General features: G+C 45.9%; 1 protein-coding gene across 1 annotated transcript in view; it reads left to right on the top strand.

The window, feature by feature from the left end:
* The window catches only part of LOC111150149 (KIAA1549 like), a 110,982-nt gene that overhangs the window by 31,158 nt on the left and 68,713 nt on the right, over nucleotides 1-11,111 (top strand). Inside the window, exon 10 of the mRNA XM_022507539.1 lies at nucleotides 5,327-5,490. Within this exon, the coding sequence (XP_022363247.1) occupies nucleotides 5,327-5,490 (164 nt within the window). The remainder of the gene's footprint in view (nucleotides 1-5,326; nucleotides 5,491-11,111) is intronic.

Raw genomic sequence — 11,111 nt, 5'->3', positions numbered from 1 at the left:
ACACAGAGCTCAGGAGCTAGAACCCTGGAGTCATCAACACAGGTGACAGAGCTAAGGGAACAGGTGAGATGAACCAGAAGAGCCATGAGTATAGCTGGGGAGTCCACAAGAGGGAAGAGCTAGAGCCCGCAATGAGAAGTAGGAGCCAGGGAGGTGGGAAGGAGCCCAGAAGAGCACAAGGTCCAGAAATAAGCAAAGAAAGGAATGTCCTGGAAGGAAGTGAGCTACAGTGTCAACTTCGATTCTTGAGAGGCAACGTACTATAAAGACAGAGGTGAACTGGATTTGGTAAACTTGGCAATGGTTGGTGACCTTGGTGGGAGTGGTTTCCTGGCGGATGTGGTGCCATTTTCTCTTAATAGTTTTGAAGTTTTGAAATCAGCCAGCAATGTGAACCTGAGATCAACACCTTAAATGGAGAATTGTGGTGTTGAACAAACACCTTGTCCCTCTGAAGGGAGAGTATTAACATTCTGTGCATTCTAGTGTCTCTAAATCACTAGGGCCAGGGTGCAGCGCCCTGCATGCAGTGCCCTGTGATGGAGAATGCGATGCCCCCTTGCCCCCCGCCATCACCTCTGAGTAATGGGCAACAGCAAACGTTACTGAATCGACCATGTTTCCAATGGAGGTTTGCACCTGCTCCACCTGATCTGAAAGGAGGCGCCCTTCACAGCAGTGATCCAGCTGCTGGAGTGGGGAAGATTCTCCCCACAATGAGGCTGACCAGAGTGGGGACTGGTTTACCTTACCTGGCTGTCAGACATTGCCACAAAAAATGTCACTTCAAGAAAGCAATAGACTGATCCTTTGGCAAAGGGGATTTGTGTTCATTCAGTCTTTCAACAAATATTTTTGAGAGCCTGTTATGTGCCTGGCGCTCTCCTGGCCCTGGAGAGATAGCAGTGAACAAAGCAGACAAAACCCCTGCCCTCCATAGTTTCCATTCCTGAATGGGCAGATCAAATAAGCAAAACGAGCAAGTAAAATGTTAGATGCTCATAAGTGCTTTGGGAAAAAATGAAGCAGGGGAGGCCAGGGGGTGTCAAGGAGATAAAGATCATGATTTAAAATGGTTGGGGGTTTAAGAAGAAGATCTATGAGCAGCCACCTGGGGCTACCGAGGGGGAGGGTTTGAGACCCAGCGAGGATGTGGCTGATGGGGGAGAGTAACATCGTGAGGTCAGGGTGCACGTGAGGGACCACAACTGCTTGAGCCCCAAAGACCACACCCCGAGTGGAATGAGAGCCACGGGAGTGTTTGGGCAGGAGAATGACATGGACTGAGTGCTCGCCAGTGACTGGGCCCTGGGCCAGACCCTCCCCTGCACGTGTGTGCTCACACACACACACACACACACACACACACACACACACATTCTCTCTCTCCATTCCAACTTAGAACTGGCAAACTGTTTATTTCAGAGAGATGACTTTTCATTAAAACCATCCAACCTCCCTGGGGTTCAGTTTCCTCATCTGCAAATTGAGGGTAAGAATAGCACCCGAGCAAAGAACTTATCACAGAGCCTCACGCACAGCAGAGGCTCAGAATGTGTCGTTGCCCTTTATTATCCTTTCTCTCCCCAAGTCCTGGCAAATTATATAGCCGTTCCTGCCTGTTTGCTTCTGTATATGACTTTGCAGTTTTAGATCACTGTACCAATGAATGCACTGGGTTTGAATGATTTCAGTTGACCTAATTTTACTATCTTTTTGACCGTTAAATGAATTTACTAATATACATATGATAAATGTATTCTGTTCCATCTAAATAGAGGTGAAAGGATTTTACATACTGCACCAAGAAGGAACATGACACCAAAATGATAAAACCAAGTAAAAGCAAGACACATGTAAATATTAACTCTTGCTAATGAAATATACATTTAGGGTATCATGTTCTGATACACTCTGCATTTTTCTTCACCACGATAGAATAGCATACCCAAAAGAGGCATACGGTTATATTTCATGGAAACCATAAGCTTTAAAAAATGTTAATGGCTGGGCGCCTGGGTGGCTCAGTGGGTTAAAGCCTCTGCCTTCGGCTCAGGTCACGATCCCAGGGTCCTGGGATCGAGCCCCGCATCGGGCTCCCTGCTCGGCGGGGAGCCTGCTTCTCCCTCTCTCTCTGCCTACTTGTGATCTCTGTCTGTCAAATAAATAAATAAAATCTTAAAGAAAAAATGTTAATGGCATCAAACTCACTCGTAAATACCAAATTACTAAAAGCAGTAGCAATTAAATGTTTGATGTCAACAGAAGCATATCATCTAATGAGCTGTTTTCAGAAGTTAATAATGTGATTAATCACTGATGGATAAAAACTATGGAAAAGAAGTTTTTTTATACTAAAGAACTCCAGATCCTAGTGCTGCGGGATGAGAGGCAGATCTTAGCTAATGAGGAGCCGTTGAAGTTGGAGAGAAAGACCAGCTGACTCATCCTGCGTCACTTGCCAGTGGGGTCTCTAAAGTGTTCCAGAGTCTTGTCCTCAGCTTTGTGGGTCTAGTAGCCCTTGGAATTCAGCAGGACCAGGAGGACCAACTTATGCTAAGCAGACTTAGAAAAGACTGGTATATAAACCAGACTGGTAGTATATTAATTTAAAATATAGACTAGAACTACCAAAGAGATGGGACTTCTTTAATTGGCCCTTAGTCTTTGCCATACGAATACCTACATGGGGAGCCAAATTGCAACAGGGATAATGGTAGTTCATTTATACAGTCATTCAACTTCTAATTGAGTACCCTGTTCTAGGCCCTCGGAGTGTAACAGTGAACAAGAGAAGAAAAAAAAAAAAACCTCCCGACTCTCTTGGAGTGTACATTTTAATGGAGAGGCAGAGGCAGAGGCAGAGACAGAGAATGAGCAAATACATATGTATCATATCAGAGAGTAATGCTTGTTTTAAAGCCTTACATTTCCAGGTGTGGCCTGGGGGCCTGTTGCATGGACACCACCTGGGAGCTTGTTAGAAAGGCAGAATCTCAAGCCTCGCCCCAATTCACAGAATCAGAATCGTACATTTGAACAAGATTCCCAGGCGTTTGGCATGCACAGGTTTGAGAGGCGCTGCTTAAGAGAAGAATTGAGTAGGATGAGGGGAACGGAGAATGCTGGGGGCAGGGATTGCTGTCTGAGAGAGAGCAGATGTAGTGACACTTGTTTACAGCCCTGAAAGAAGTGAGCGAGGGAGCCACGGGTGTCTGGGTGAAGAGTCACTCTAGGTGGAAGTATAAGCTGGTGCAAAGGTCCTGAGACAGAGCAGTGGGCGGTAAGGCCAGAGAAGTAACGGGGTGGTTGGAAAAGCAGATAACTTAGGGTCTTCTAGAAATTATAAGGACTCTGGCCTTTACTCTGAGGGGAGTGGTAGCCTCTGGAAGGTTTTGAGCAGAGGAGTGTTGTGATCTGAGTTTCTAAAGGATTACTCTGCTGCTGCGTTGCAAATAGATTATAGAGGATAAGGGACAGGTAGGAGGCCACTGCAGTAATTCAATAAGAGATGTTGGTAGCTTGGACCACAGTGGGAGCAGCGATAGAAAGAAGTGAACAGATTGTGGATTTATTTAGAAGGTGGAGATGACAAAGTTTGTTAATGAATAGGATGTTGGGTGAGTGTAAAAGGGAAGGGTCAACATTGATAGCAAAGGTATTGACCAGAATGACTGGAAGGAAGGAGCCACAATTTATTGGGTTGGAGACTATCACAAGAAGAATGAGTTTGGAGGAGAAATTGAGACTTGGGTTCTAGACATAGTAAATTTGAGATGTCTCTTAAGTATCCAGTTGGAGTTGAGTTAGCAGTTGGATGTAGGAATCTAGAGTTCAGGATAGTCGTCCTGGTTGGAGATCTATCCCTGAACATCACCAGCATACATGGTATTTAAAGCCTTGAGTCTCTGAGATTATCTAGGGTGTAGGAGAGCAGAGAACTTGGGTGGGATTAGGGGACAATATCAATAAGCTGAAACAGCCACTTGCAGCCATCTTGTCCACCAGGATAGACCTACCCCAGCTGGATTCCCCACATCTGCCAGTTGGGATACATTCCTATGACATGGCAAGTTCTTAACTGCCCTTTGGCTCTCTCTTCTAGATTTCCTATAGACCCACTCCCTTCCAATAACTCTTTCTAAATGATTGTTTTGGTTACGGTTTTTTTTTTTTTTTACTCCAGTTCTAAGAACACATTGGTCTTTTTGATTGGACAAAAGCATCTTCTAAGCTTCTCTGCCAGTGATCATGGGGGAGACTCATCCATCTTATGCCAAAGACTTTTTCTGTTTTACATTTTCCTAACCCACTTTATAAAAAAGTTGAAAGAACCATACTGTGAACACCCTCTGTTCCCACTACCTAGATTCCATCTTACTATACTTTCATTTTCACATATTTATTTGTCTGTCCTTCCATCCAGCCATTAATCCATCTTATTTTTTCTTGATGCATTTTGGAATAAGTTACAAACATCAGCAACTTCAACCCTAAACACTTGAGCATGCATATCGTTGCCTAGAATTCAATACTTGTTTATGATGTTTAGGTAAAATTTATATAGAGTAAAATGTACAGATCTTAAGTATATCACTTGATGATTTTTGACAGATGTATACACCCGTGTGCCCCTAATCCCTGTCCTGATATAGAGCATGACCATCACCCCGTTGCCCTTTGTAGGTTAACTAGTTCCAAACCCACCTCCAAAGAAGCACCTCCTGGCCTAATAACACATTCTTCCTACTGAAAATATCTTCAGTTACTCCTTACTCTGGCTTTGAGAGCAACCTGCTCCTTATGATTAGACCAAGGCATTTCCAAGCTTCCCCAGACACACTTGGTGGGGGTAGATCCATCTACTCAGCTGTGTTTTTTAATCACTCACTCAGAGGTGACTTCACTCCAGTGTTTAGAGACATCTCTCCGTGGCCTTTGCTTCCTGCCTCTAGTCCAACTCTGACCCTCAGATGTCTTCTCTCTTCTCTTTGGATTCATGGACATCACCTGTAGGGAAAATTGATACCATCCATCTTCCTCTTTCTCTTAGTAATAGTGAAGGCTAGTATTTATTGAGAACCTACTAGGGACCACACCAAAGGTCCACCTGTCCCTCATCTCTCGGCTGCCTAACAAAGTAATAGCCTCATTTTACAGATGAGAAAACAGAGACTCAGAGATCTTGAGTTACTTGCCCAAGACAAGAGCCTTTCTGATCCTAGGCCCTCATGTCACAATCTCATGACTTGGGACCAGGGGTGTAGGGGCTACTTTCCTTCTGCTAGTGTCCCTTGTCATGTGCTTCCCTTTGCTTTTCCCACAGCCGTGGTGAAGAACCCACCCAACAACCTGTGGATCATCGCCGCGGTGCTGGCGCCCATCGCCGTCGTCACGGTCATCATCATCATCATCACCGCCGTGCTCTGCCGGAAGAACAAGAACGACTTCAAGCCAGACACCATGATGAACCTGCCTCAGAGAGCAAAGGTGCGTGAGGCGGTGAGGAGGGACTCTGCCTGCCTTTTCTCTCTTGGCTTTTGAGGCCATTGCAAATACCTTCAGAAACATTCTAGCAAGCCCTCATTTTGGAGGAGAACTTTTCTTTCTTTGAGTCCTTAAAAAATTATAGCAAATTATACATAATATAAAATTTACCCTCTTAACCCTTTTCAAGTGTGTAATTCAGTGTTGTTAAGTATATTCACATCGTTGTACACCCTTTATGTTTATAAGCAGGACATGATAACGAATGCTTCTCTAATGCTCTGCCTTCACCATAAGTGCTTCCGATGGCTTTATGGACAGCAACTTAATCCTCCCAGCAATGCTTTAAGGAAAGGCCATTATTTTGCAGGTGAGGAAACTGAGGCACAGAAAATCAGGAGCTAGGTAGACCTGAAAGACCGCCTAATCTGACAACCTCCTTTTGTAGAGAAGCAACCTAAGATCACAGAGTTAGTAAGCAGCACAACTGATGGCAGAACCAGGTCTGTTAGCTCCGAATGCAGGGCTCTTTGGGACTCATATGACTCTCACAATGGTCCTTCCATTGGCTGGAGCGGCTTATCGCCAAAGGCTGCCATGACGGGCAAGCTGCAGAGCCTTGGCCCAGCGGCCATCGAACACCGATTCAGCAGGTCCACCAAAGCCTGGCTGGGAGCCCGTCCACCCTGCACAGCTGCCACACCTCTGGTGACTGGGAGCGGAGCGGACTCTGGAAATTCCGAAGGCTACTTTTCCAGTCACATAGCTCCCTTCCTGATACTCTCTGAGGAAAATATGATAATCTCTAATGCCTGATGTTTCAGTAACGCCCCACCATTTGCTGGCTTCTTCTGGGTCTGTCATCTCGTTAGCTCATCACGGCAGCCCTATAAGATTGGTCGCAGTCGGGCCAGGTTTTATAATTTTCATATTACTGTTGAGAAACCCAAAGGAAAAGAGCAACTGTGGGAATTTGTCCAAAGTCGCCTAACTAGCGGCAGAGGAGCAACTCTGGCTCAGACCTGTGTGTTTGGGCTCTATCCCCATTATACACCTTCCTGAACACTGAGATTTGGCAGGTAAACTCCTCTTTCAGCACAGAACTTCTGATCTCTCTCCACCTGTGCAGGAATGAAATGGCAAAAGGAATTCCGTTCTGTTGGAATGAATGTCATGGAGATGGTCCTTGCCAGGAGTCATGCCTGCCTAGTCCTTTCTGGATGGTCGCACCTTGCTTGGGCAAAGGAAGTCAAATGGATTTTGTTGTTTATTAAACTAATTCACCTGTTACAATGCTGCAGTTTGATCAGACATTCCGTCTATGAAAGAGCCGAACTCCAAAGAATGTTGTTCTGCTTCTGTCGACCCAAAGGCACCCGCTTTCCAGAAGCAGCACTGTGTTGGCAATGGTCTAAGCAGTGAGACATGAAACCATTCCAAGAAGGGGTATTTGATTCCCATCTTAGCTTAGTTACAAACTGAGCCTTTCAGACATAACAGTAATTACCAGAATCTAATTGCAGCCGAGCCCAGGAATGCAAAACCTGCCACACGGATGTTGTAGATGCCAACTTTGTGTTACAGATTAAGCCAGAATTTTATTAATTTGCCAAGGTGAGGTGGGCAGCCCACGATTTCAGCACACCTTCTGGCTGGAAAGCTGTTGGAAGCTGGAAGAGATTCATGTTTGTGGGTTTTCATCGCCCCTTCCATGTTCCTACCTGGGGCGTGGTGCTTGAAGAGATGCCTGGCCGATGTTGACAACCAAGCCGATTTATGATTTACGTTCTGTCTTCACTTGCGGGTGGCGCGCTGGTTGTTTTCTCCCTCGATGAGGCAGGGCTTCGATTTGCAAAGCCCTTTTATCCCAGGAAGCCAGTGGGGTGGAACTGCCTCTTTCTTACTGCAGTCCTTCTGCTCTTGCAACCCAGGGACACTGCAGTGTTTGAGAGGACAGAGCCGCCTGCATCACTCCTCGCCACCCGTGTGTGTGAGCAGAATTCATTTAATGCCAAGGGACAGGGTGGGATGAAAAAGTTTGCCTTTGTGACCAATCCAGAGAGCGGGAGGATGGCCGCCTCGTCTCCAGGGACATCCCTGCATCTTTAGAATGCAGGCTGCCGACGACATTCCCGGGGATCCCTGCTGAGACTGGGTAATAGACTTGAGAGGCTAAGGGGAGGTGAGTGAGTGCGCACGCGCGCCTGTCCTGGGAGCCGAGGCCGGCGCGTGCACACCACCACCCTTCTGCAGAGACAAGGTACCATAGACAGAACGCTGTTAACCTTGGTGGTCAGCTGGGCTTCTGCAGGTTGAATGTTGAGAAGATGATAAATGCTGGAGGGCCAGGCATCAGGGTTTTTGTGACCTTCTTTTTTCCCGGTTCATTTCTCTTTACTCTTTGTTCATTGGATTCACAGCCTTTGCCCAGTGGTTCCCTTCATATAATTGATGAGAACATGGCTCCCTGGAACAGGCAGCCTTACGGGAAAGTAGTTAGGGCCACATCCAGATGCAGGATGGAGCTTGGAGGGCCCGCAATGGTTGGCATGACCATCTGCTCAGGACAGGTCAGTCACTCCCTAAAGACACCCGGCTGTTTCCTCTCTTTCACATACTATCTGTGTGACCTGTACTTAACCTCTTTGTGCCTCAGTTTCCCATCTGTGAAATGGGGGATGATAACAATATTTACTTATAGGTTGTTGGGAAGATTAACTGAGCTATGAAAGTTACTTTGAGCTGTGCCTCACATAAATATTACCTACAAGTTGGTCTTTATTTTTTAAATTTAAAATCAATTAATTAACATGTAGTGTATTATTAGTCTCAGAAGTACAGTTCAGTGATTCATCAGTTGTATATAACCCCCAGTGCTCATCACATCACATGCCCTCCTTAATGCCCATCACCCAGTTGCCCCATCCCTCACCCACATCCCCTCCAACACTGCTGTTTGTTTCCTGTTATTAAGAGTCTCTTATAGTTTGTCTCGTTCTCTCTCTGGTTTCATCTTATTTTTTCTTTCCTTCCCTCTTATTCATCTGTTTTGTTTCTTAAATCCCATGTATGAGTGAAATCATATGATATTTGTTTTTCTCTGACTGACCTGTTGTGCTTAGCATAATACCCTGTAGTTCCAGCCATGTCATTGCAAATGGCAAGGTTTCATTCTTTTTGGTGGCTCAGTAATATTCCATTATATATATATGAACCACGTCTTCTTTATCCATTCATCTATTGGTTGGCCTTTATTAATATACATGCTTTTTTCTTAAAAGGTCAGGATAACATGTCTACCTTTGAAATTGTTGGGGATATTTTGATCTGATAATTTTACAAAACTCATTGAAGCAACTACAGATACTTTATGATATCTCATAGTGTCATGATTATGATAGTGTCAGAGGTCACTAGTGTGTGTCCAAGGGCAATTAACAAATCACAGGTGACTTTTCAAATTGAAGGTTGAAAGACCATTACCCACCAGTCAGAAGAGTAAGGGACTAGTCTTGAGTCTTTCACCACTTAGCTGTGTGATCTTTGGAAAGTCACTGAACCTCTCTGAGCTTTTGTGTTCTTACCTGTAAAATGAAGACTGTGATGTTTGCCCTGCTCCCCCACAGGGTGGTTGTGGGCATGAAAAGAGGTGTCAGTGTTTTGCGAGCTGTAAGTACTGAACATATGTGAGAACTGTTATTATTAACGTAATTAACAGTAGGCCACCCTTGACCTTGTCATTCTTTAATGTTTCTCTTTCTGCTCACTCATCGTCAACCCAGTCCCCTGAAGTATCTAGCAGATAACTTCAACCCAAGGTAAAGGGTGAGGGCCAAATACAGGAAGAGTGGGGGCAAGAGGGAGAAGGCCAGAGCCAGCTTGTTGTTCTCTAGGTTCCTGGGCAATCTTAGCTATCATTAGAGACTCTCAATTCCTTGCCCAGACCAGGAGTCTCAGCACAGGAGCCAAGCCAAGTACAGTAGCAGATGCCCAACCAAGATGGCGGGCTGCAGAAGGAGAGGAGAGGCCACGGGAAGAATCACCAGGCAGTGGTTAGATGTTCTGGTTCTGCATCACACAGAACTGGATGCAAATCTTGACCTCACCACAGACCAGCTGCGTAGTCTGGGGACGTGGCTTAACCTCTCCACATCTCAGTTTCTTTATCTTTAAAGTGGGGACTCATCATAATAAATACACACCTCTTTGAACCACAGTGGGCATGAAGTGTGATAATTGATGTCACGCACTCGGCACTCTACCAGTAGTATCAAAGCCTCCTTGAGGGTGGGGGCCCGCTCTTATTCATCTTCATATCTCCAGCATCAGGCACAGTCCCTGGCAGTCCCTGACCCCTATACTAAATAGGGTCATGGAGGCATGGGAGTACTACGGAAAAGGGGCCCACAGGAAGTATGGCTGAGCAGGCGGGTCCTGCCAGGCTGTGTGGGGCCTGAATGCCTTGCTGAAGGGTTTGAGTGCTATGAAACAATTTTAATGGGGGAGTGACATGACCAGAGTGGTTTCCAGAGAAATAGCTTTAGAAGCTTGTCAGGGGTGAGCCTAGAAAAGATGTGAATGGAAGCAACAAGACCGAGCCAGGAGACAATAAAACAGTGGACCTGGGGAGGAAAGGTCAGCTTCTAGAAACATTTCCGTTGAATCCCCTTGGTGACCGTCGGTTGGAAGAGCAGGCAATCCAGTAGTCTAGGAGCATGACTAGGCGGTTCAAAGGCTCATTCTGTTTCATGTGGCCCCACCGGAGGGAGGGAAATGAATAGACAAACACTATTTCAGAAGCGCGTTGCCAGATCCTGGCACAAAATGTCTGGGGTCACCGTCTGGGTCGGGTTATGTGTCTAAGTGCAGAGGGAAGGCTGCGCACACTTACCACAGGGAGTTTCCTTGGGAATTGGAGGAACGGTCCATGGCCAAGCTACAGACAGCCTGATGTAAGGAAGCCTTGCTGGATTTAGCAATAAAACTCCCTCTTGTCCTGAGATGCGGTAGGAGGATTTGACACATTGGGCCACAGCCCTAGACCATTCCGTGTAGCTGGATGCTCCTCGCTACACTTCTTAGCCAAATTCACTGCTGAAGGCGAGTGTCCTCACGTGTCAGGTTCTAAGGGAACCCACGTGGTGGAGGTTGAGTTTCATCCCCAGATTTTCTTGAAGAGAATCACAGATTTCTATTTCACCTGGCCTGTGATTTAATAGGAAGGTGAACAATATTAACTAATACTGACTAAGAACTTCACATGGGGCAGGCATGTCACTTAATGCTGAACATGCATTTATTACTCAATCTGCGCAGCGTGTCTTTGAGGGTGATTAAATCATTTTCACATACTTATACATTTAATCCTGTTTACCCTACTATGATCTCCATTTCACAGATGAGGAAACCAAAGTGCCGAGAATTTCAATGTCTTACCCGAGGTCACCTAGCTAATACGTGGGGGAACCAGGAGTGGAACCCAGGCAGCCTGTTTCAGAGCTGGTGCTCCCCACCACCCCACTGTCCTGCCCTGAATCACTGTTGTGCTGCTCTGGGGTGGAAAACAGAACAGAGACACTCTCAGGAATTGTTTAAACACGCCTCTTGGTTTTTTATTGCCCCAC

Source organism: Enhydra lutris, unplaced genomic scaffold, assembly GCF_002288905.1.
Source record: "Enhydra lutris kenyoni isolate GAN:26980312 unplaced genomic scaffold, ASM228890v2 scaffoldscaffold22, whole genome shotgun sequence".
Lineage (NCBI taxonomy): Eukaryota > Metazoa > Chordata > Mammalia > Carnivora > Mustelidae > Enhydra > Enhydra lutris.
This window is presented reverse-complemented; position numbering and strand designations above follow the sequence as displayed.